Below are 27,622 nucleotides of genomic sequence, written 5' to 3'. Positions count from 1 at the left end.
TGGGGGGGTCTGGGGGGGGTCCGAAAACCAGTCAGTATCTGGTGTGACCACCATTTGCCTCACGCAGTGCAACACATCTCCTTCGCATAGAGTTGATCAGGTTGTTGATTGTGGCCTGTGGAATGTTGGTCCACTCCTCTTCAATGGCTGTGCGAAGTTGCTGGATATTGGCAGGAACTGGAACACACTGTCATATACGCCGATCCAGAGCATCCCAAACATGCTCAATGGGTGACATGTCCGGTGAGTATGCTGGCCATGCAAGAACTGGGATGTTTTCAGCCTCCAGGAATTGTGTACAGATCCTTGCAACATGGGGCCGTGCATTATCATGCTGCAACATGAGGGGATGGTCGTGGATGAATGGCACAACAATGTGCCTCAGGATCTCGTCACGGTATCTCTGTGCATTCACAATGCCATCAATAAAATGCACCTGTGTTCGTCGTCCATAACATACGCCTGCCCATACCATAACCCCACCACCACCATGGGCCACTCGATTCACAACATTGACATCAGAAAACCGCTCACCCACACGACGCCACACACGCTGCCATCTGCCCTGAACAGTGAAAACCGGGATTCATCCACGAAGAGAACACCTCTCTAACGTGCCAGACGCCATCGAATGTGAGCATTTGCCCACTCAAGTCGGTTACAACGACGAACCGGAGTCAGGTCGAGACCCCGATGAGGACGACGAGCATGCAGATGAGCTTCCCTGAGACGGTTTCTGACAGTTTGTGCAGAAATTCTTTGGTTATGCAAACCGATTGTTGCAGCGGCTGTCCGAGTGGCTGGTCTCAGACGATCTTGGAGGTGAACATGCTGGATGTGGAGGTCCTGGGCTGGTGTGGTTACACTTGGTCTGCGGTTGTGAGGCCGGTTGGATGTACTGCCAAATTCTCTGAAACGCCTTTGGAGACGGCTTATGGTAGAGAAATGAACATTCAATTCACGGGCAACAGCTCTGGTGGACATTCCTGCTGTCAGCATGCCAATTGCACGCTCCCTAAAAACTTGCGACATCTGTGGCATTGTGCTGTGTGATAAAACTGAACGTTTTAGAGTGGCCTTTTATTGTGGCCAGCCTAAGGCACACCTGTGCAATAATCATGCTGTCTAATCAGCATCTTGATATGCCACACCTGTGAGGTGGGATGGATTATCTCGGCAAAGGAGAAGTGCTCACTATCACAGATTTTTTCAGATTTGTGAACAATATTTGAGAGAAATGGTTATTTTGTGTATATAGAAAATGTTTTAGATCTTTGAGTTCATCTCATGAAAAATGGGAGCAAAAACAAAAGTGTTGCATTTATATTTTTGTTCAGTGTATATATAGGTGAGGGGGATGAGCACAGGTGAAAACGATCAGGGCAGGGCCAAGCAATCTCAAGGGCGGGAAACACACAAAGGCAGGAAGTGTGGGATCTGGAATGAGAGGGAATGATTACTTTCAAAAATAAAAACAGGAATTGACAAGATCAAAAACACAAGACTAAAAAACATAACTTAACATAACATAACTGTCAAGCCACAACAAAGATACATATTAAGCATATGTTAGTGTTATCAATCGTCTTGTTTAACTTACAGGAAGAGGATAATTATTTGTCAAACAATAGCTTGTCTACTGCTTGTTAGCTCATTTAAATAAAGCCTCAATTAGAACACAGAGGTTTTACAGGTCTTCTCTCTACATGCATTTTTGAGGATTGTAGTGTCCATGCTCAGTTTCATGTTAGGAGACAGCAAAGGAATGACAGCATTGGAGTCATTATCCTCAACCTGGGCTCTGGCACTTGAGACAGAGGGTTCCAGTAAGATCTTAGGGAATGGTGGCGAGTCTCTGACAGAGCTGTTTTCCTCCGTCTGGGAGCAAACGAGTTCTCGGAAACACTCCCTGAACCGTGTGGACAGCAAACTGTAGATGATAGGGTTGACTGCAGAGCTGAGATAAAAGAAGACGCCCGAGAGGATGTGGACGTACTGATAAATGTTGTGCATCAAATCGGTCCACTGGCTGATGGAACTCCAGAGGAGTCTCTCGATGTGGAATGGCGCCCAGCAGACTCCAAACACCGCCACCACGATCGCTACAGGAGCAAACCAGAGAGAGTGAGGCTGTTTAAAAATATTGTTTTGTTGTTGCAGGTTAAACGCTTTTTCTTGTTACCGATTAAAAAAAACATAGACGATCTTATCATTTACTTTCAACTGATGAAATGGGATAACAAAACAATCTCATTAATGTTCTTTGATATTGCCTAAAACTACAGGTGAAACTACACAGGTGTTCAAACTTGATGGTAATCATGATCTGAATGTGTCACTCTGAGCAGCAGAGGTAGTTCTTAAAGCACTTATTACATTTCTCTTTTAATAATCCATGGCTAATCCTCTCAGAGTGCTCTCACTGAAGGAGGTGCAGCAGGCTGTTAATGGCCATATGGCATCAAGATAACTGACTGACTGTATTGAAAGCTTGGTGGCTTTCCACACAGTGAGAGATATTTATAAATGTGAGAGTGGCAAACATTTCACACTTTTTTTTGTTCTCTTTTCCAAAACAGAGTTTGTGAGTTTTTTCTACTTTACCCTTAACAAATAGTAGTAAATCTGAAAAGTTGGATAATGATTTATTGTCCTTGACAGTTTCACATTTATATTCTGTATCGTCTTGTTCCAGCTCATCCTTGTAACTACACGATGCTCATACCAAGTCAAATCAAATCAAAGACGAAATGGCCCAAATGATTTATACGTCATAAAAATGAAGCCTAACATATTTGGTATTTGTTTAAACACTTAAATACTTAGTTTAAATATAGTTATGTGGGTTTAAACACATTGAGTGTATAGTGACTGACCCATAAACTGAAATGAACATCAGGCTGTATTGTAGAAGACATTAAACTAGTTAATGGAACCAAAACAAGAGGGAAGTAGGTTTATTTCCTATTCACTTATATACATTTGGCTTATTTTTGCAAGTGGAATCACCCTGTCAGCCATTTTAAATGTTGAAGGTTTCAACACTTTTAAGCATTGGCTTCTAACCTTGAGGTTGATGCTTGTACTTGTCTGACATTTGTGTTAACTTAATCAAAGTACAAGAGGCCGTCAGATTTCGATTTTTATGATGCGAATATGGCTGTGAAAATGGGCTTCCTGACAATGTGGAAAACCCATTATAGCTCTGACCTTTGCAGTTAACATAAGGCAGGGTTGCCAACTCTCACGCATCTGGCGTGTGACACACGCTTTCAATCTCAATCTCACGCTCTCACGCTGCCCAAACTATTCTCACGCCAAAAACAAGAATACCAAAGACTAGAAACGGTTTTGAAAACTTTTGTCACGTAGTGATCGTCTTCTCAATAGAACATCTTTGATAATGTCTTCTGGCCAATCAGAATCAATATAACCGCGTGGTGTTGTTGCAGGAAGTCCCCACGGAGAATACTTTTGCTGTAGTACATCTCTATATACATCGATACAACATTACGTGTTGATAGAAATCAACACGTAATGAAATAAGACCCCACGGTTTGATGATTGATAGGTGTGTGGGCTGTCTTTCATTTTGACACACAGAACAATGGGGGCTATCCACCCTTATCCACAATGTAAAGTAATTCACAGCCTCTTCCCTCTTCTCTCTGTGAGGAGCAGCAGGTTCAGCTTTCAGAACACAGTAAGAACAAACTAAAATGGCATTCATTTTTTTAAATATGTCGTGTAGTAATATATTTATTTATTTTTCTTCTCAAGAGAGTACCAGAATGTGTATTTTATGTTAGTATTTAAAAAAATCTCATGGGGGAGAATCTCCCCAGACCCCCCTGCAGGGGTTGGGGTTTCAGCATGTCAACTCTTTCACCTGTGGGTAAATTGCAGGATTGGCTCCAGGTCGCCCTTTTTATTTACTACAAGACAAATGTGCCTTTTTATTTCATACAGTTCCATTTGGATTGAGACAGGGGAATAATCTAAACCTCACGCGTGGCGTTTCACTGTCAAGGGGAGCGTGTATGTAATTACATTGCAAATTCTGACTTAAGCCCCACCACTGTATGGGTTAGCCCTACCATAGATTACCCAACAAAAATACTCTCTCGCAACTGCCGACCCGTATTGCGCATGCGCAGATCTAAGAACCAGTAGAAATGATAAAAAAGTAAAAGTCTGCTGCTTATTGTTCTACTAGGCCAACATAGAGTCAAAGAGTAGTGAGAGTGTGTTAATTAATATGTTTGGCAGTGTGGAGTAAGTCTGTAGATTTGTTTGTGTGTGTGTGTTTCATGTATAGGCCTCTCACGATAATTAATTTTGTTGGATACATTTTCCTGGAAATTATTGCGATAAACGATAATATTGTCGGCACCGTTGTATGAGCATATTAGACCACTGACATAATGATAATATATAATAATAATTCAAGTACATCCTTTCAAACTGCCAGTCACATCCTCATGTAAATGGCAATTTATCGAGTTCATTTTTATTTATCGTACGATAAGTCAATTAATTGCTTATCGTGACAGGCACACAATAAAACAGTGGAAACAAACATGTGTTTGACTTTCATTAGTGAATGAAACTGTGTGCCCTTTATAGTCTGTGTCCAATATTGTGTATTTGTATATATTGTATATATATCTTAAGGTCCCGCTGCTGACACGACAGCAGTCATTTAGTAGAACAATTTAGTGCGCATATGTGTAATTAAACCCATGATATCAAGATCTCACTCCAGCCAGGTACCCCAAGTTGGCAACCCTGACATAAGGTTCCATGTTGTCATGACTCTCAGTGGTATTCAACACCACCTTTTTATTTTTGTTACATGTGGTTTTATGATGAATATATAAATCTATAATGAAACTCCTTGTACAGAAAATTAAAAATCTATTTACAGTGAGGCAAATGGACTGTTTACTGTAAGAACTGTGCTAACAGTGTAAGCTACATGAATCCTTATCCAGCCCCACAGGTTTATTGACTCCCTCTAGAATACAAATGATCCATACAGAGAATTGACAATCCTTTGGCATTGTTAGCTCTGTGCTTTCCTCACATCCCTTTCTCTTTGGGAACATGTCTTGGCTTCGATACAACAGATTAGGGGATATGCTGTCAATTTGTAGCAGTCTTTGACAGTAATACATGTACATATTTTCCTAAAGAGTGAAAATAACTCACAGAGCATCTTGTTGATCTGTCTCCTGCGCCCGTTTACGCTTATCTTCCTCCGAATGTTGCTGCTACAGTTCCTCCCCAGGTTCTCGCTTGGCTGCCTTCGTTCTCTGCACAAATGAAGGCCCATCACCAGGTACAGCACGCTGATCACCATCATGGGCACGAAATAGAAGCACACAGTGGTAATCTGCATGACCATGTTATAGATCCACAGGGGCTTCAGCACCGTGCATATGGCTGACTCCTCCATCCTCCCTTTCAGGTAGAAGAGTCCGTGCAGGGAAGTGTTGGGGATGGCACAGATCATGGATACCACCCACACGATGGTGATGACCCGCTTGGCGTGCTTGTTAGTCAAGAGGTACCGTGTTTTGAGCGGGTGCACCACAGCTATATACCTCTCCACGCTCAAAGCTGTGACGTTGAGGATTGAAGCGAAGCAGACCGCCTCGAAGAGGAAGGTTTTGAAGTAACAGCCGCCCTCGCCAAAGGGAAAGGGGTAGTTCTGCCACAGGTCGTATACCTCCAGAGGCATCCCGAACAGTAGAACAAGAAGGTCCGACAAAGCCAGGCTCAACAGGTAGAGGTTGGTGGGGTTTCGCATCTTCTTGTGCTTTGCTATCACTGCACATGTGAGAAGATTCCCAGACAAGCCGACGAGGAAGATGAGAAGGTAAACACTGCCCACAGGGAGGAAAAAGGGGGATCGTTTTGGACCCAGGATTTCTACGAGGTTGACTTCGGTGACTTGGTCGCTGGTGTAATTCCCAGTGGCATTTAGTGGCACGCTGGTGTTGTGGACCAGTTTGGATATGTTTAAAGAGCAGCCTTGCAAAGTTTGCTCCATTTTGGAGAGGAAAATGTAAGGAACAACAAGGTAATGTCAACACATCCAGCGCCGATGTCTGGGTTGGTTCAACACTGGGGGCCCGCTTTAAAAAGAAAAATAGGAAAACAGAAAAACGTCAACAGAAAATAGGATATCATTTGATGTGTAGCTCTGTGAGGATTCTTATTGGGGTCAAACTTCAGTTTAACATTTCTTTCTCTGCTTGTTTCATAAATCACCCAATCGTTCACATATTCCCAGAATTTGAGACCTAATTATAACTAAAGACTTCAAAAGATTTGAATCTTTAACCCTTTATCATTGAAAAAATCTTTAATATTTAAATACATTTCACAAGGGCAGCAACTTACAATCCTTTTGATTATCAATTAATAAAGCCCATTACATTCCAGATAAATTGTTGAGTCTATAAAACGCATGGTGATTATTAATTTGGTACTCAATTCATTTTCTGTCCATTTACTAAAAGATGAATGGACTGATTGTTCTTTCTTTGATGGGGATCAGCAGGAATAGGAGGCAAACTTAAAGTGTATTTTTGATTACCTGATGGTGCAGAAAATGCATTATTCATAAAGCAAAACACACTTTGAATGTGTTTATATAGCAGGACAGATTATTGAATGCTGTACACAGAATGATTTATTTGTACTTTTATTATTACTTCATTATAGTACATAAAGCCATTCCAGACAAACAGCACAAATGTAATATAAGACTAAATTTTTTGTAATTTACATCATTTTACAAAATACTTTATGACAAAATACACCTTCTGTTGGTTGTGGGGGGAAGAAGAATCAGTAAAGGGAAGAAAATAAATCTGTTTTATATGCTTATGGAATATCCCCCTGTGTGTTGAGAATTATTTCTGAACTCTGACACTAATATGGTTGAAATAATTTTCATTAACCAATGACTTGAGAATGATTGGCATTACACACTGTATTGATGGATGTGAATGACTTCTTCTGCAAGGTTAATTACGCACATGGGATGCATCATCTTGCAAATCCACGATTATATGGCTCATGTTTGAGCTACATTGTTGGACTGAACCTTTAAGATACTCTAATTATATTCCTCATAGAAGTCTAAAGGTTATTTTAACCCCTCTGCGATCTATATGGCATTTAGATTTTTTTTAAATATCTCAATTAGTTTAATATGATAATTATTTTGGGAAGAATTAAGGTTTATTTAGTGTCAGTTGTAAAATACTTAGGAGCATTCGTCAAAAATGAATTTAATATAAAAATAATTAAAACAATATTAATAACAATACAAAATAAATAAGTAAAAACATAAAAAGGAAACATATTAACTAAATCGCATTCTCGGAGCCTATAACTTAAAAAACAAAACAAAAAGGTTTCCAATAAAAATGTACCTCACCTTGACGCTGTTGGTCTGCAAACTGCTTCTTATACGGCGCTCTAATCATGATTACAAATGAGAAGGGAAAAAAAACACCGCAATGAAGGCGATTAATGAACAAAATCGCAAATTGAAAAGTTGCTGGACGCGCTTCTGGTCGCTGCAGAGGAGACAGACGGAGGATGGATACTGCGCTGCAGCTACGTCCCCTTCAGACACACCGTGAGATGTAAGGGGGAGAGAGAAGGAGAGAGGGCGGCAGAGAGGGGGGAGAGATAATCTGTTTAATGTATTTAGCCTCTACGCTCTGAAAGGCTGGAGACAGGAACAGAGGAATCTTGTCGTTCATTGACTTTCAAAATCAAAACACTTGTGTGTAACACTTTATCTAAAATGCTGCAGCCAATAAGCTCTACATATTGTAACAGAAGCAATATTACGGGATTTATTTTTAAATAAATAGTCATGATTTCAGACGTCATCAGACTGTTGTGTAAGGAAACACAAGGGACTGTGAACAAATTAATAGGGATGGTCAAAAAAGCAATATTCATATATTTTAAACTAGCATTTAGCTAAAAGCAGGGTAGTGTATAATTTCTGAGTAATAAGGGGGAAAATTATTTCTGATCCAAGTTCATATTTAATTTTACGCATGGGGCAAAATACATTGTCAGTGACAGGTAGGCCTATAGGTCGAATTATTCAGCCCAGAAGTTCTATTTAATAATATAGTATTTTCTCTATTTTGTTGTGTATGCCATATATATTTGTACCTACCTTGCAACCAGGGTTTTTCCTAGATGAGGGGCAGCGTCTTAAGAACATATTGATTAATCTGCGGAGGGCTTTTTTACCAAATAAAGTGATTCACTATACCTTCCCCTGTTGTTTTCTTCCCTTAATCCTTTAAGTGCCCATGGATTGTTAATGTAATGACGACAAGGTAATAACAGAACCATGCTCCTTAAGGATATAAGGATAATATTGACAGTATGTTTCAAAGAGTTAGGCCACTGAATGCAGTTGTTGTCCAAATTAGAAAAAGAAAAAAAAGGGCAGAACACTTTTTTTTGTTGGAGTGTGAAGAACGAGTTCAGGAGTCTCAGCCTAAGAAAATAGGTGGAGCAGTACAAAGTCCAGCCATCAAATGAAATAGCTTGATCCAGGATGTTATGATGATACAGGTCTCTGTGGAGATGTAAGCGCAGCCCTGATTTCCAGTTTCTGGGTCATATAGTTTTATTTAAAAAAAATGCAAAAAAAAGCAAAAGTCGAGACAACTTGAAAGGATATGGCGTTCCACTAAACTTGAAGAATCTCGTTTAATTTGGCATATTACTCTCAATGAATATAAGAAAGCACTGCGTAAAGCGAGAGCAGCGTACTACTCTTCATTAATAGATGAGAATAAGAATAATGCAAGATTTATTTTCAGCACTGTAGCCAGGCTGACAGAGAGCCACAGCTCGATTGAGCCTTCTATTCCCATAGCACTCAGTAGTAATGATTTGATGTGCTTTTTTAACGATAACATTGTTACTCTTAGAAACAAAATTAATGACCTCTTGCCTTTGACCAGTATAGTGTTATCAACAGCTCCCGGAAATGTAAGCTCTAATATTACACTAGATAGTGAACAAGAATGCTTTTCAGCCATAAACCTTGAACAATTAAATTCAATGATTCTTTCTTCTAAACCATCAACGTGTATCTTAGACCCGATTCCAACTAAGCTGTTTATTAAATATTATGAATATGTCTTTATTAACAGGCTATGTTCCATAATCATTTAAAATTGCAGTAATAAAACCTCTTCTTAAAAAGCACAACATCGATCCAGAGGTTTTAGCCAATTATAGACCTATTTCTAATCTCCCATTCCTCTCAAAAAATACTTGAGAAAGTGGTTGCAAAACAGTTGTGTGATTACTTAAAAAACAATGATTTATTTGAAGATTTTCAGTCTGGCTTTAGAACACATCATAGCACAGAGACAGCTCTGGTTAAAGTCACAAATGACCTTCTAATAGCCTCTGACAAGGGACATGTCTCTATTCTTGTCTTGCTCGATCTCAGTGCTGCATTTGATACTATCGACCATGATATCCTATTGCAAAAACTAGAGCACTTAGTTGGCATACAGGGAACTGCTTTAGGCTGGTTTAGGTCCTATCTATCTGAACGCTCTCAGTTTGTACGTGTCAACGATGAATCTTCCACGCAAACCAAAGTTAGCCATGGAGTGCCACAGGGCTCAGTGATTGGACCTATTTTGTTCACAGGAAAACAGGTTCACAGGATACGACCATGGAGCAGGCTTGAACGTGGTCATGAATAAGAAACAAACTGGCACTGGACAGGTGGGGACTAACACAATATATACACAAGGTGAGGGTTGGAAACAATCAGGGCGGAGGTGGAAACAGGTGGAAACAATCAGGGCGGGGAAACCAATCACGAACACAGGAGACACATAGGGGCGGGGAGCATGGAGTTCTGAAACGAGAGGAGGAATACTTTTTACAATAAGACAGAGGGCACATAACAAAGGGACATGACAAAACTAATATAAAGAATAGACTTTCATGATAAATTTCCGAGACATGACTTCTAGGGACGGCTCCTGACGGCCCAGGCTCCTCTGAGTTGAGGCGATCAAAATCCTTAATGAGGCTTTTGTCTTCAATGAAGCGTGAAGGAATCCAAGACCGCTCCTCAGGGCAGTAACCTTCCCAGTCGACAAGGAGCTGCCGCCCTCTACCCCTCTTCCGTGCAGCCAAGAGAGTTTTGACCGTGTAAACTGGACCACCATCGATCATTCGGGGGGGCGGGGGGGGTTTGGCGGTGGGAACCATGGCGCTCTCCTTCAGAGGCTCTAGTTTCCCCACATGGAAGGTGGGATGCACCTTCATGGACCTGGGAAGCCGTAGTCTTACTGAAGCCGGGTTGATGACCTTAGTGATGGGAAAGGGACCCACAAATCGGGGAGCCAACTTGCGAGAGAGTACGTGGAGGGGAAGATCCCGCGTAGAAAGCCAGACTTTTTGGCCTGGCTGGTACACAGGGGCTGGTTGGCGTCTTCGGTCTGCTGCTTGTTTCATAAGCGCCGAGTTTCTGCAGAGGACTTTCCTAGCCGCAGCCCACACGTGATGGCAACGCCTGACCAGAGCGTGGGCAGACGGGACCGTGACCTCTCTCTCCGTGGCTGGGAACAGTGGCGGCTGGTAACCATAAACACAATGAAATGGTGACAGGCCTGTGGCAGATGTAGGAAGGATGTTGTGCACGTACTCAACCCAGGTGAGATGCTCGCTCCAGGAGGATGGATTCTGGGACACCAGGCAGCGCAGGCAGGTCTCCAGTTCCTGGTTCAGGCGCTCTGTCTGGCCATTAGACTCCGGGTGGTATCCAGACGAGAGACTGACCGTGGCACCGATGAGGCTGCAGAACTCCTGCCAGAAACGTGACACAAACTGGGGACCCCGATCGGAGACAATATCCTTCGGGAAACCATGCAGGCGAAACACATTATGCATAGTGACCTCAGCCGTTGCCTTAGCTGAGGGCAAGTTGGGCAGAGCAATACAATGTGTCATCTTCGAAAAATGGTCCACCACTGTGAGAACTGTGGCGTTGCCTCTAGAGATGGGAAGGCCTGTGACAAAGTCCATGGAAATCTCCGACCAGGGTCTGTTGGGAATAGAAAGTGGCTGTAACAATCCCATCCGCGCCCTGGAAGAGGTTTTGTTGCGAGTGCAGACAGGGCATGCCTCCACATACTCCTTCACCTCCTTCTCCATGGATGTCCACCAGAAACACTGCTTTATGATGAACATGGTTCTTTTGACTCCGGGGTGACAGGTGAGCAACGAAGTGTGAGCCCAGTGGATCACCTGTGGTCGCTCGTCTTCCTGAACGAATAGCCGGTTAGGCAGGCAACCCCTGGGTGCAGGAGCCCCACCGTTAGCTCGCATCACCTCCTTCTCCACTTTCCAAGTCAGCGCTCCTACCACACGGTTCAACGGAATAATGGGTTCCGGCTCCTTGACTGCAGGCACAGGGTCAAACAGACGGGACAGAGCGTCAGGCTTGACATTCTGAGACCCTGGCCTGTAAGGAAGAACACAATCAAAACGGTTAAAAAACAAGGTCCACCTAGCTTGGTGGGAGTTCAGTCTTTTGGCTTTCTTGATGTACTCCAGGTTCTTGTGATTGGTCCAGACCACAAAAGGATGCTCGGCTCCCTCCAACCAATGTCTCCACTCTTCCAATGCCAGCTTCACGGCCAGCAACTCACGGTTTCCCACATCGTAATTCCTTTCCGCCGGGGAGAGCTTCCTGGACAGGAGAGCGCAGGGGTGAAGCTTGTTGTCCTTCTGTTGGCGCTGGGAGAGGACCGCTCCCACCCCCTCGTTGGAGGCATCCACTTCCACCACAAACTGGCGAGTGGGGTCCGGCAGGGTAAGTATGGGGGCAGAGATGAACATCTTCTTAAGCCGAGAAAAAGCCTCCTGAGCGTGAGGAGACCACAAAAAGGGCACCAGAGGGGACGTGAGAACATGAAGAGGGGCTGCAATAGCACTGAAGCTCCTCACAAAACGCCTGTAAAAATTAGCAAAGCCTAAAAACTGCTGCACTTTCTTGCAAGAGTCAGGGGTAGGCCAACTAGGTTACTGCGCTAACCTTCGCTGGGTCCATCTTAACCTGACCTGGGGAGATGATGAAGCCCAAAAGAGTGACTGTCTCGGCATGAAATTCGCACTTTTCGGCTTTGACAAACAACATATTTTGGAGCAGTTTTTGTAGAACCTGACGGACATGTTATTTGTGGATGTCAAGGTCAGGGGAGTAGATCAGGATGTCGTCCAGATAGATAAAAACGGTTCAGAAACTCCCTCAACACATCATTAATCAAAGCCTGGAAAACTGCAGGAGCGTTTGACAGTCCAAACAGCATGACAAGGTATTCATAATGTCCTGAAGGGGTGTTAAACCCCGTCTTCCATTCATCGCCCTCCCTGATCCTGACCAAATGATAGGCATTACGCAGGTCTAACTTGGTGAAAACCTTGGCATCCTGAAGCTGCTCGAAAGCGGACGAGATGAGAGGGAGGGGGTACCGGTTTTTAATAGTAATGTCATTGAGAGGTGAGTAGTCAATACAGGGCCTAAGAGACCCATCCTTTTTGCCAACAAAAACAAACCCTGCACCTGCTGGGGATGAGGAAGGGCGAATAAGCCCTGTTTTGAGGGAGGAATCAATATAGTCCTTCATGTCCTCTTTCTCAGGTCCTGAAATTGCATATAATCGGCCTTTGGGAATGGAAGCCCCAGCAATCAAGTCAATAGCACAGTCATAGGGACGGTGAGGAGGAAGAGCCAGAGCCTTGGATTTACTAAAAACTTCACTTAGATCGTGGTAGCAGGAAGGAACTGAAAGTAATTCAGGAAGATCTATTTTTGGGTCTGTTTCCTGCCTAAAACTCCCAGTGTTGCATCTCCTGTCAATCTCCGCTACCTGCTTTAAACAATGATCAACGCAATTCCTTCCCCACCTCTCCACCCTCCCAGAGTGCCAATTTATGTGAGGGTTATGAAGTTTCAGCCAGGGAAACCCCAAGATGAGGGGATGTTGAGCTGAGTTAAAAAGGTGAAAATTGTCTCGTGATGGTTATCATTACACCTTACTTCTAAAGGTTCAGTTTGGTGAGTCACTTTGAACAACAGCCGTCCCATCCAGAGCACTGGCTTCAAGAGGCTGGGGTAGAGGTTTAGTTTTTATGTTCATTCTGTTTACTAAACCCCAATCCATTAGACTTTCGTCTGCCCCTGAATCAACAAGAGCACCCTGAGTAAAAACATTGTCTCTGACTTTTACCTGGATGCGGGTCAAAGTGCGAGGAGGAAAGTCAGAGGCAGAGAATCGGCTCACCAACGTCCTCCTCTTTATTGGTGAGCCTCCTCTTTTACCGGGCAAGCCGCTAGTAGATGACCGCGCTGACCGCAGTAGAAACACAAGCCTTCCCTGAATCGACGCTGACGTTCTGCCATAGAAAGCTTGGCGCGGCCCAACTGCATAGGCTCCTCCACGGAGCCAGGGGGCGCTGTTGTGGTAGTTGTGGTGAGTGGTGACAGGGCCTCCAAGAAGAAGTGGTATACGACGGCGAGCGCCTCCTCTGGAGAGGCGGACTAACCGCAGCCTTGAATTTATCCCTTCTCCTCTCCGCCAAACGATTGTCTATTCTTATTGCCATGGATATGACGGAGTCCAAGTCAGCGGGCAGATCGAGTGGCACCTGCTGGTCTTGTAGGGGATCCGAGAGACCGCTGACGAATGCGTCGAACAGTGCAGCGGAGTTCCATCCGCTGTCGGCTGCAATAGTCCTGAACTCAATAGCATAGTCAGCCACACTACGCTGATTCTGCCGCAGCTTAATCAGAGCCCGAGCTGCTTCTCTGCCCGGAGTGGTTTGATCGGAAATCTTCCTCATGGTGTCTATGAAGTCGGCCAGAGACCCGCAGATGGGGGAGTCTCGGGACCACTCTGCCGTAGCCCACGCTGCTGCTCGGCCGGTGAGATGGGAGATCATGAAGGCCACTTTGGAGTAATCCGTGGTAAATGCAGCCGGTTGGTGTCGATAGTGTAACTCACACTGTACGATGAATGGCCGGCAGATTTCCGAGTGCCCGGAAAACTTTTCGGGTGGAGCCAGATGCATGGACGAGATGTGCGGCCCAGTCGCCGGGTTGGGCTCGGATCCGGTTGCCGCTGGGACCGGAGGAGTCGTGGGAGGAGAAGCAGCCTGCAGGTGAGTGAGCACACACTGGACCTCAGCTGCCAGCAGATTCACCTGGGTTGTCACCGATGATTGTAGTTTCCCGTGGCTGTTGGTTAGGTGCTGCATTCCGTGCTGTATGGCGGCCATCCGCTCTTCTTGTTGCCCAAGACATTGGCCCTGAGAGCACATGGCGTTCTTTAGCTGGTCTGAGTCGGCTGAGTTCATTTTTATGGCCAGTTCGTACTGTCAAGGGGTGAACTCAGAGGCATGAACTCAAATGCACAACTCAGACTCAGACTCGGGTGGTATTCAAAAATAAAGACTTGGAATTAACACAGTAACAAAAACAAGAAACACAAAATCACTCTTCCGAGGAAAAACTAAATGCAATAATCGTGATCATGAGAAAACAGGATACGACCATAGAGCAGGCTTGAACGTGGTCATGAATAAGAAACGAACTGGCACACAATATATACACAATAACACAATATATACACAAGGTGAGGGGAACAGGTGGAAACAATCAGGGCGGGGAAACCAATCACGAACACAGGAGACACATAGGGGCGGGGAGCAGGCCCGGACTGGCCATCGGGAGGACCGGGAGGTTTCCCGATGGCCTGGCCTGTTAAGTGGCCTGCTGGTCTGAGGATTTTTTTTTTTATGTTTGTATTGTGAACGCAACGCTGCGCAAATGTGGGCCTGACTCTGCCTCACAGAGAGTGACTGGCTGTCTACATGATGTGGCCTGCCGACATGGCCACTTTCATACAGATCATACACTAATGCCCTCGATTGGTCTCTGTGTGTCATTCAAGCTCGGGAGGGTGTGTATGTGTGGCGCGAGTGGGCGAGAGAGAGAAAGCGCGCGCACCGTTTACGTGTATTGTTGTTGTTAGCATCTGGTGCTAGCTAGCTGCGCTAATGGATATAATGAGCTGTCAACAAGGTGGAGGAGAGTCCTCTCCTGTCAAACTGAGAGACTGATAACTACAGCTCAGGTGTGGTAAAGGACTCTTGAGTGTTTAGATAGTTAACTTAGTCTAAGTTATCTCTGTGGGTCTCAAACGGTTTGGTCACCATTTAACACATATTTCCATTTGAAGGGGGAGTGATTAGTAAAATATGGATGAATAATACAAATAAAATGTTAACTAGGTGAAAAAAGAAGATAAACTTTAAAAACGTGTTGAGAGCTAAAACTAGTCTTTGCTGCTGCCTCAAAGAGGAGCAGAGGGAGAGGAGGGAGACAGGTGAGGCTGGTTCAGGAGCCCAGACACACTCACAACTATAAATGAACCAAAAACAAATAAATAAACAAGTTTCAATATTTTTTCATATTGGATATGGAATGTTATTGGTTATGGCCATGGTCTTATGATTTTATGATTATTTAAATGCAGTGGCGAACCGTGTCTATCACAACTGGACCTTCTGTAGACACACACACACCCCCTCCATGGCATTATAATGTCCGTCTTTTCACTGTCGTCTTGAAAAGTGTACTCACAACAATTCCGCAACAACTGTTCACCTGTTGCACTTGTCATTTCAACGTTAAAAACAATAAAACGGCATGAATTGCTTTGTGGCATTTATCTAGATCCTCTGTCTCGAGCCAGTTAACTAGCGGGCCTTAGAGTACCCTGGAATCATGGGCGTGGGAAGGGGGGTGCTGAGGGCGCTGCAGCACCCCCTAGCGGCAGGCAGGACTCTCTGAGTGTTTAGATAGTTAACTTTAGTCTAAGTTATCTCAGTGGGTCTCAAACGGTTTGGTCACAAATTATTCAAAAGATTATTTCCGCGGCACACCTTCATATGATCATTATCGTTATAAAACAAATAAGAGAATAAAGGAAAAACAGTTATGAAATACTATATGGCAGTAAAACAAGAATACAGTTTGAAAGGGGAGTGATTTGTAAAATATCCATAAAGAAAAAGAACATCTGCTTACAGTTGTGTTTCATCTGGGTGTTGAGAGATGTATCCATAGATCTCTTAATGTTGCTCTCAAAATGCACCAGATTGATGCTTTTAACTTCAATATTTAAAAAAAATCTTCCCGGGGGAGCATCCCCCGGACCCCCCTAGAGGAGGTGAGGTCCGCTCCCCACTCGCAAAAAATAGCACTTTACCGCTGCCTATATGCCGTGAGCTGATTATCGAGCGTTCATTGTAACAGTCGTAGGTGCACTGTGTGTTTGCGTGTGGGGAGTGCTTTTGTGCGTGCTCTATAGTGCCCGTAATAGTGTTCACTGGAGTCCAGCACCTCAGCACCCCACTCAAAATACCTTCCCGTGCCACTGCCTGGAACCGAGGGAAACTCTGAAAGAATAAGCCCATTGGCTACAAATCAATATATGATTGGTTGATCAAACTGTCAGTCCAAACGTACGCTCTCATTCAGTGCAACGGCCAGGGCATTCGATCAAGGATGTAGAATACCTTGGTTGAAGGATATTCTACCCAGAGACCCAGAACAAGATCTGATTGGTTGCTTTCTTTTCTAACACAAAACCACTGAAATGCGTAGTGCATGGTCCGAAAAGGACAAACAAATCAACGTAACACTGTAATATTACAGATCAACAACACAGATACGAATCTCATTTATTCATTTTATATACATTTTATTTATATAATTAAATCGATTTTTTGTTTGTTTTATCTGAGTGTTCCAGGGTATTCTCTGAATACCTTGAAGGCCCTGACGGTTCGCCACTGTTTAAATGTATACAGTTCTGTTTCATATGGGTGTAGTCTCTTTATTTCCCCCTCAAAGTGAACCAGATTGATGCATTTAAGTCCAACATTTAAAAAAAAAATCTTACCGGGGGAACATGCCCCCGGACCCCCCTAGAGGAGTTGAGGTCCACCTCCACTTATGTTCACATGGATAGGTTCCTAAATAGATTTGTAAAAAAAATGTACATAGTAACCCATGTCCATATGTTTATTCTGGGGTAGTAGATTTAAAGTTTAGGGCTATCACTATGGGCAGCAACGCTGTAAATATTGACAAATAAATCCAGGAAAATGGCACAAAAGAAAACTGGTAGTGGCCTGGCTGGGTGTATAATTCCCGGCCTGACTTATTGTCCCAGTCCGGCCCTGGCGGGGAGCATGGAGTTCTGAAACGAGAGGAGAAATACTTTTTACAATAAGACAGAGGGCACAGAACAAAGGGACATGACAAAACTAATATAAAGAATAGACTTTCATGATAAGTTTCCGAGACATGACAAGGAGAGGTCACAGACATAAGACCAGCTGTTAAATAAAGGTCTTCTGACCTTAGCTGTCATGTGGGTATATATTAATGCTGCCCATTATGGGCACAAGCAATTGTCACACATTTATTAATTATATGTTTTAAATTTGAGTGTTTCCTATCCCCTAAACCTCCAGGGATGTACACAGTTTAATACTGGCAACTTGGGAAATATGAAAACGTCTTTTAAACTACAATTCCCAGCAGAGACGTGCCATAGAACATTTTGCGAAACACACAATAGCCAGCATGTGTAGTTCTGGGGACGGGGTGGGGGAGGGGAAGACGGGGTGGACCCGTTCAAATCCAGTTTTGGACAGTCTGCCGTGGTTCCATCCCATTTCAAAGTGCTGTTCGACGCTCGGCGTAACCCTTGGCGCACACTCAAACATCCAATCACAGAGCTTGAGGACTATCACGGTGTTTGTCAAGCGAAGCGGAGAGAATACTTACTTCCGGGTGTAAAATTCTCTAAAGCAACTCGATGAGCTGCTCCGACCCTCGGTCCTGACTCCAACTTGTGTTTATTAATCAAACAAATAAATAAACACAAGGATAAGTATGTGTTATTGTTGAGTACATAACAGTGTGTGGTTTAGAAAAGAATACAAAATTAGAAGGTAAAAACTATGAAACAATACAGATTTCAGTATTCTGAGCCCCTACTCTCCCCCTAACTGACGGCAACAAAAGTCCGACATTATTCAATTAAAATAAAGAAGTAAAAACAATAAGTGTGGCTTGATATTGAGTAAGAAAAAGGTTGATAAACGCTGTGAGAATGGATCTGCGGGTAGCATTCGCTCGCGATCTCAAGTCGTCTACAACATACGTTTAGGGAGCTATATATATGGACATCCCGGAAAGTTGAAAATGTACGCTAAGGGCCGCCCCCTTGCGTTGGAAAAAGCCGATACAGGGGACCTTGACATAACGTCAACATAGGCCGACCTGGGAGTGAGGATGTGTTGCTGCAAACACCATACCTGTTCCCAAACTTCATTTTCTATAAGAAGACACATGATTAAAACAATAGAGGTGTCCCTATGAACATGTAATCGCTGTAATTTGTCCACCTTTGTAAGACAGCCCTTTCTAATTGTTTTGTATTTGCAGCGCTTTCAGTAAACCCTGGACATGTTTTGTGATTGTTTTCAAAATGCTACTCATGTGTTGTGAAGTTGTTGAAGATGTTTGTTTTTTGCATGTGTTTTGGCACATATGTGTTTTTATTAGGGCTGTCAGTCGATTAAAATATTTAATCGCGATTAATCGCATGATTGTCCATAGTTAATCGCGATTAATCGCAAATTAATCGCACATTTTGTATCTGTTCTAAATGTACCTTAGAGGAATATTTTTCAAGTTTTTAATACTCTTATCAACATATGAGTGGACAAATATGCTTTATGCTAATGTTTATTATCATTTGAACAATGACAAATATTCTCATGAATATTAATTACAACAACCTCTGAACATTACAAATATTCGCCTCAATTCAACCTGGAACCTCTCTCATACAATACAATGGGTGTGTGTGTGTGTGTGTGTGTGTGTGTGTGTGTGTGTGTGTGTGTGTGTGTGTGTGTGTGTGTGTGTGTGTGTGTGTGTGTGTGTGTGTGTGTGTGTGTGTGTGTGTGTGTGTGTGTGTGTGTGTGTGTGTGTGTGTGTGTGTGTGTGTGTGTGTGTGTGTGTGTGTGTGTGTGTGTGTGTGTGTGTGTGTGTGTGTGTGTGTGTGTGTGTGTGTGTGTGTGTGTGTGTGTGTGTGTGTGTGTGTGTGTGTGTGTGTGTGTGTGTGTGATCGTTGGAGCTATGTGCAACTCAAGGCATATGCTCGAACGGGAGCTGCCTGGACGCTGCAATCATGTTGCTGCAATCATGAGTGTGCTGACTTCTCCTACAATGTCCCGCTGTCTGCTTCCTGCATCAAGTCAAGTGCTCGGCGCAGTTGTGTGGATGGAGCGCTCCTCTGTTTTCATTTAAACAGCTCCTTATATCCGTTAGCGCAGCTAGCTAGCACCAGATGCTAACAACAACAATAGCCGCGTTCACACTGCGGTACGGTAATGCACGTAAGGTCTCTCTCTCGCTCGCTCGGGCCACACAAACACACACCCTCCCGGTCCTCCCAATGGCCAGTCGGTGCCTGCCGGTGAGCGTGGAAGTGTGGTCTGCCACAAGCGGGCGGCAGGAGCGGGGCTGTCAGCATCAGCTTGTAGATGGTATTTTAAACTCGATGCGCTCTGAAGCTACGGGGCGGCCGAGGAAAAAAAATACACATGCGTTAATCGCGTTAAAATAATTAGTGGCGTTAATTTTTTTTTGCGTTAACGCGTTATTAACGCGTTAACTTGACAGCCCTAGTTTTTATATTTGCATCGTTTCTGAAGCTGCGGTGCGTTTCCCCTATTGGAAGTGTTTCAGGCTGTCGCAGCGAGTTTGCACTTTTCGGCCACCATAGCTTCGAGGACAAAATACAGAGTGGTGGTTCTGCACAAAAATGCATTCCAAAGTTATGCTTTTAATGCAAAGTAACATCTTAATGTTTCTGTCTCTCCACGCCACTCAACAAGAAGACACTGTATGGTAAACAGAGCAAAAATGTTGTCCTTCTTCACTAAAAAAATAACACATTAGTCAATAAAAATAAAGATATATCTTAAGGGTCTGCGGCAAAACCTGTTTCAGTCCTAATTGGTGCATTTGACATTTTCATTTTAATCAGACATCAAACATTCTTAACTTGTCTTTAAACTTTACACAAACTGGTTGACCTAAAGCGAGGCTAAAGCTTCTGCGACTCCCACTGTTCTTGGTCCCCGGGCTGTCAGCTGCTTTGCCCTGCTGGGTCCAGCCATATGTCCGACTGAAAGAACAGATTTGGAGCCCAACTGTCTGTCTTAGCTGCATCATTGTGAACGCATACCAGATACTCAAAGGGACACTTTAACTAAATAATTCAAATCAGAGGCCTAAATATAGAAAACCCATAACATTTATGAAGGCTGCTCCCAATAAATGGGGCGAAGCCTGCGAGCTAGTTCAGGCAGTCAACTCGAGCACTTATGCTGCATTCATACATAACGCCCCCTTGCCACTCTACAACCAACCAAACAGAGTCTCCTTAATATGCCGCTCTATTTAACCTGCCAGATCTCTCTCCATGCATTGCTTGCTGCTGCTATTGCTGCAGCTACCTCGCTGCTGCTTGCTGCGTTCACTTGCTATTGCTGCGTTCATTTGCTATTGCTGCGTTCATGTTCCTGCTGCTGTGTTTCATGTTGCTGCTGCTTGCCTGCCGGTGCTGTCCTTGCAAATGTCTATTGCAATCTCCGACTCTGGAACCGAATCATCATACGCAAGAAGCCGTAAGAAATGCCTCATTCCCGAAACACAGGCTAGCTCAGAGCATGGTTCAGACGCCGTTGGAACGAGCCATATCTCCCGCACGACACACATGCAGGTGTCCCTTCCGTCCTCATCTGGAGTAACTTTTAATATCCTTTGGGCCAGAGGAAGTCCCGAGTTCTACGCCAGCTCCGGTAACAACCCCTCTCTTGTGTGTCAGCTAAGAGTCGCACTGTCTCTCGGTCGGTGGGTATTTAAACACCAAAAAAGGCAGGAGCAAGCTGACTCCTGCATTCCCAAAGTACCTGCCATCCTGTCCTACCTTCTCGAAGTAAAATCAGCGCTTGAAGCCTTTAATTGCACGATATATTCCCGTGAACAAACTCGATTTCCTCTACCTGCAATGTAAACAAATGTTTCTACTTCCACGTTCAACCACTTGTGCCGCTGACGTCACACTCCCGAGGATTCTGGGAATTGGAGTCCCAGATCCAGCCACGAGTTCTAGCTTCCTGCCCCCTGCTTGCAGCAGCAACTCCTTAGGAATCGCATCTTGGCAGGTATATAATACTATTCTGCATAAGCAATGTTTTATTATGGAAATATTTGGCCTGCAGTAAGTCATATTTTAGGCAATTATACAGAAGTTGTATGTGTATAAGTATTTATAATAGGCCTACTATAAATTTAAAACGGAAATAAATTAATAATTTCCATCACGTGAATATGAAGGGAAGCTCGATACATTTTTGACCATCATTTTAGACTTCAATCTCCTACAGTATCTTTTCTATGAATACCATGAATCATTCTCTGCCAAGCGGCCATGTACATTTACTCACCTACCAAAGAAGAGTTTTTCCTCACAGGAATTAAGCTCTACCTGCAATATCTGCCCCTCGCTGGGTGTGCCTCAGGAGGCTTCATGCTGCAAATCGTTTCCAAGCTCTTCCTAATCATAGATGTTCGTCAAATTACCTTATCACAGGCTTAAATCAAGGTTTCTTAGCAGGTTATGCTGGCTCCCAGGGACCCATGTCTATTGAAACCTGCACTCAAGACTGAAGTTTGCACTGAAGGAGCCAGGAGTATTACACGTGCTGCTATTTAAACGTTTAAAAACACGACAGGCCCCTAGCCTAGTGCTAGGAGGAATTATTCTAGCAACGTTTCTTTATTGAGCCGTTAGTTCCTCACAATTATTCTGTTAAGAGTATTATTAACTACTAAAGATTTTTCCCGTTTCTTTGCTCTGTAGATGACATGGCAGGGAAAGCAGACATCCCATATGCCTTCTGTGGCATATATATTTTAAGGTTTTACAATCAAATGTGCATTTGGTTGCCATAGTAGCCCACGTTTCTTTGACATGTAGTGGGAATTTTTATTATTATCATCCTTATTATTATCCTTATTATGTCTTTCATATGTTTAAACCAAATGCTTCTTATTTCCTCTTGTTGTGCTTTTACCATTATTATTCTATTATATTCTCTTATGAGTTTCCCAGTCTCTGCAAGGCCACAGCTGTTTCAGCAGACTGGGAGACTCATACACAGTCAGACACATCACGAACTTCCCTGCTCTGAGAACCGTTATGCTATCTACTCAAGGCCACTGGGTGTCTCATCAACAATCTGACTGTGTGAACCCAGATTGTTCTCTTTCCCACTCCTTTTCTATATAACCTTTGCTTTTCCATTGGTCTGCGCACTCTCGCGCAGACTCTTATACTCTGTGCGACTTGTGATATTATTATATCGTGTATTTGAAGCTTCAAATAAATAACCAAAAGACAGCTTTGCTTGATTCACCATTTATTTGTATTGTTCATTTGACTTGTACTCTCCAGCCGTGTTTGGGCCCTAGATTTCCATAACAAATGGCGTTGTCGGCAGGATCTCTGTAAGTTAGATTGTGAACCACTCCGGACGCTGGTGGTCGCTCCAGGATCTTTGGATTTTCCTCTACCTCGACAGAAACCGTACGAGACGAGAGGACCAGCGCCGGGGTGGAACCGATTGACTTCACGAGATCCAACGAACTCAAAGGGCTTTCAATACTCGGTGAGATGTGCAAAGTCTAAATTGTTTAAAGTTAAACGTAATTAAAACTCCATGACATCAGGAGAGGGACTGCTCGAAAACAGAGATATTTGGCATATCTAGCATCGACGGATGAAAAATAGTGTTTTGGTGACACGGAGTGTTTTGGTGACACTTTAATAGTGTTTTGGTGACACGGAGTGTTTTGGTGACACTTTAAAAGACTTTGCTATGGGGGCAAAGCAGGCGAGGGGGTATGTACAGCCTCCTGAGGGTCCGATAGTTGATGTCATGCGAGCAAAATATGGTGAAGAAAGTCTGTCTAAATTAAATATATGGACGGAAATGTTCGGATTTCCTAAGGGAGGTTCTTTGAGTAAATCAAAAATCAAAAACCTAAGAGATAAATTACAAGAGTATGGAGATGGGATGAAAAAGAAGAGTACAATTAAAGTAAAAGACTTGGAAAAACTGGACACTCATAGAAAGTGTTTATAATACTGGGGAGTAAAAAAAAGGCATTTGGCCTTGGGGATTAAATAAAATATTAAGGTTGAAAATGAATGTAAAGAAATACATTATTTCCAAAAGACATGTAAACCCCAGACATCTCTGTGTCCTTCCATCGCAGGCCTGAATGACCTCTCCTCGACTGGGTATCCCTTCCCTCCTCCGGCGTACAACCCTGGCAATCTGGTTGGAACACCTCAACCACCTCCACTACAAGCCCCAGCCATGCAGTCAGCGTCAACTCCAAGCTCGACAACAGCGGGATAAACAAACCCGATGCCCTAGGAGACCAAGCAGGTGTTTGGGAAACAAACCTCAGTAATGCCTTTCTCAACGGACTCACAGACACAGCGCAAGCTAAACAAAATGCTGGCCGCTCACAATACCGAGGGAGAGGCAGAGGAGGTTTTCAGAGGCAGAGGACAAGAAGCAAGACGTTCATTTGAAGAAAGATGTTTCCAAGTGTGGAAGTGTTGAACATTGGATTATGGGACTGCTCACAGAACACTGGAGTGGAGGCAGAGGGGGACAGCAAGGAAGGGGCCCAATCGAGCGAGATGGAAATTCAGCCAGCAGCATCAAACCAGGGAAGTGACACACACACGCATCATACATGCTATTGAGAAATTAGAAGAATTAGAGGACATGTCTGTGGTTAAAAAGGGTACATATTTGAAATATGACAGTGAATGTTTGCATTAAGAAATGTCCCACACATTTTTGGTTGATTCTGGGGCTACACATTCTGTGGTAAAAAAGGGTAGATTTGCCTGAATGCAAATTTAGTGATAGATTTATTCATGTGCTGGGTAACTATAAAGGAGAAGTTTCTGTACCACTTCAGAGTGGAGATAACGGTGTTGACAGTAATCCATTTCCCACATCAGTAAAAAACAGTTATTTTATCATCTGTCTGCCCAACACATTTACTGGGCAGAGATCTGGTTCTCCGGTTCGGCTTGGACCTCATTTTTCCACAAATGAGGGTCTTAAAGTCCGACAGCCATCTCCTACGATGGTTCAAAAAAGTGTCATTTGATGATAAAGAACTGGTGAATGTGTATCAATGGGCTGCTGACATATCCTGATTTTCAGGAGTTGTTGCGTTTGACTGGTCAACGTGGTTTTCCACCTGCTGTGTGGAAACTTCTCATTTTGCATTGTACTGCTAACGTGGTTGAAAGATCCGTGTAAATGCTATGATGAGAGTTTTACTGTTAGAATGTGTGAATGATGAGCTCATATTTAAAAATGTATTGGAATTCGCTGGGTAGCACTATCTCTGTTAAGACTCACACACACAAGACACAACCAGCTGTGTCAAATCCCAGGGGCGGTCCACACATTTCACTAGCCAGGGGGCCCCACTGATAGATGGAGGGATTTGGGTCCAATCGTTAAAGATTGGGAGTCAGTCACTGATTAGACGCCTACACACACAGAATATGTCATGTACTCTATGTCACGTGACGTGTATCAAAGGAAAATGTGCACGAACGTAGCCGTTCTGCGCACATTGCTGTTGGTTGAGGATAAGGTCATTCTCATATCTCTGAGCTTCTTGCCGCGCTTTCAGATGTGCCATACTCACTCTGGGCAGCTCACAGATATGACGTAGGGTTAATGTCCACGTTCACGTACCGTACCCATTGAAACGTGAAGCTGTTGATGGCCAGTGTTTACCTCTCTGCTTAAACAAGGGGTCATTATTCCGTGTAACGATTCCAGTGTTTCCTGTCAAAAAGATCAGAGACAAACCTCCTGACGAGTGGAGATTTGTCCAGGATTTACGATGTAAATGCAGCTGTGCATGCACGCTCCTCCGGAATTCTTATCTGATTATTTCCCAAGTTCCAGCCTCTGCAACATATTTCCTGCCATAGATGTCTCAAATGCATTTTTTCCAGTGTTCCGGTACACAAAGACAGTCAATTTTTGTTCACATTTGAATATAATGGTAAACCTTACACATTCACACGTTTGTGTTAAGACTAAATGTTAAAAAAGTCACTAAGCAACAGATGATGTCATTCTTGCGTATGTGTTCATAACACACGGCTGTTGTTATGCTTGCTGTGACGTTACATTAGGCCGTTCTCTGCTTGTAATTATGCCGTTACAAGCTTCAAAGTTGTATTTATCATCTGAATTTGCCGAAACAAGTTTAATATTCTGAAAGCCAATACTTTGAAGATGTATAAGTGAGGTGTCTTGAGTAGTCAAAATTACCTACAAATCATTGTACACACGTGTACATATTATTCTATTTTTATGCAGCTCTGTGTGATTTTGTAGCTACAATTCAGACTAATACACTACCAGAAGTGGAATAAGTACTCAGATATTGTAGTGAAATTAGAAGTACTCAGATATTGTACTTGAGTAAAGGAATAAGTACTCAGATCTTGTACTTGAGTAAAAGTAGAAATACCAGAGTGTTACAGTAAAAGTCCTGCATTCAAAATGTTCTTCAAGTAAAAGTAGAAAAGTATTATAAAAATATAGTGAAAGTAAAGACAGTAAAAGTAGTCGTTGTGCAGATTGGTCCATTTCAGAATAATATATATGATATGTTTTATAATGATTGATCATGAAAGTGTTCTCAAAGCTGGTGAAGGTGCAGCTACTTTGAATGGCTTTGTATTCTGCAGGGTAGCTTGTGGATTCACTCCAGGTGGAACTAAAGTCTGATTTAACATTTGATTATATTTCACATCATTCATCCACATCTGTGAAGTAACTAAAGGTATTACATACATGTAGTGAAGGAAAAGTACACCATGTACCTATGACTTATGTTCACTTCCAACCTAAAAGTACCTCAAAAATAGTAATCAATAATGTATTGAAAAGTTATTTGCTGATTGGTTTTTATATCGGCTCAGCCAGGTTATATGGGAGGCCCAGTCTACGTACACTCTAACAACAAATGCATTGGCTTAACAAAGAAAATCAAGGCAATAGGTTGCATCGATGGTTATTGAGTTAAGACAACTTCTATTGAAATGTTGTTAAAGCAACAAAGTTATTTGGGTTAGGGGAGAAGGCTTTTCCTCTGCAATCAGAGGTGTTTTCAATTACCACTCACTTAATAATTGGTAGCATAAACACAAGTTTTTAAGTTGATTACTCCAAAGTTCCAACTTGTTTTACCGTATTATTTAAATATAATCTTAAATTGTATGTACTTAATTACCACATGTTGAACATGAACACATGTTTTTAAGTTGACAACTATTTATAAATTAAGTTGCTCCAAATAATATTGTATTCAATAGGGTTTTCCTTTTAGCTTTTTCATGTTTTTGCCTTTAAAGAAAGAAATTAATTGATTCCACAACAAAAATATTAGGCAATTCATTTTTTTTTTTTGAACTGCAGGTGTTTATTTCAACACATGATGTTTCAAAAAGAGAGACTTCATTTAGTTTGAATATTGCCTGAAGACGGTTGACGTACTTTCCATGGTGTGCACCTAGACCGGACTTAAAGACAGACAGGTTTTTATTGTTTGGACTTAAAAGACGTTCCTCTGACCAACGCTGACCTCATTTTGTATGTTGATGGGTCTGCCTCTCGCGACCAAGGGGGCACTAATTTATTTGTTTGTTTTTTTTTGTTGTTTTTTTTTGTTTTTTTTTCCTGTTGTTTCAGATTCTGCTGTACTCCGTTCTGGACCGCTTCCATGTCACCTCTCAGCACAGGCAGCAGAGCTCATCGCACTAACTGAAGCCTGCACGTTTGCAGAAGGCAAAACCGTGACTATTTACACTGACTCACGATATGCTTTCGGGGTAGTACACGATTTTGGGGCTATTTGGAAGTGTAGACAATTTCTTAAATCTGATGGCAAACCAGTACTTAACCATGCACTGGTTGCAGGCTTACTAGACGCCATTTTGCTCCCATCTGAGGTTGCAGTCTGTAAATGCGCCGCACACGCAAGCAGTACAGACCCAGTTTCTCTAGGAAATGCGTCTGCTGACTCAGCCGCAAAGGCAGCTGCCCTGATTCCTCTCGCACCTCACGCACACTCATTTGTTAAAATCCCTGTCTCCTCCTTTACTGACAAAATGTCATCACTGACTTCCATGCAGCAGCTAGCTACGCCAGTTGAGAAGGCTCAATGGAAGGCTGCTGGGGCTGTTTTTGGGTTGGCCCAAATTCCAATCCATGTCTTCCCAGACATTTGTTCCCTCATTTCGCTAAGTTGACACATGGG

General features: G+C 43.1%; 1 protein-coding gene across 1 annotated transcript; it reads right to left on the bottom strand.

The window, feature by feature from the left end:
• Nucleotides 1-1,384: 1,384 nt before the first annotated feature.
• nmur3 (neuromedin U receptor 3) lies at nucleotides 1,385-21,373 on the bottom strand. The gene is given in 5 exon segments (XM_034083637.2): nucleotides 1,385-2,102; nucleotides 5,212-6,082; nucleotides 6,084-6,140; nucleotides 7,454-7,494; nucleotides 20,695-21,373. Coding segments are annotated over 5 exon segments (1,443 nt in total). The 5' UTR covers nucleotides 20,738-21,373; the 3' UTR covers nucleotides 1,385-1,671.
• Between the last annotated feature and the right edge of the window lie 6,249 nt (nucleotides 21,374-27,622).

Source organism: Pseudochaenichthys georgianus, chromosome 5 (assembly GCF_902827115.2).
Source record: "Pseudochaenichthys georgianus chromosome 5, fPseGeo1.2, whole genome shotgun sequence".
NCBI lineage: Eukaryota > Metazoa > Chordata > Actinopteri > Perciformes > Channichthyidae > Pseudochaenichthys > Pseudochaenichthys georgianus.
Note: the sequence above shows the minus strand (reverse complement) of the source record. Positions and strands in the feature narration are given on the sequence as shown.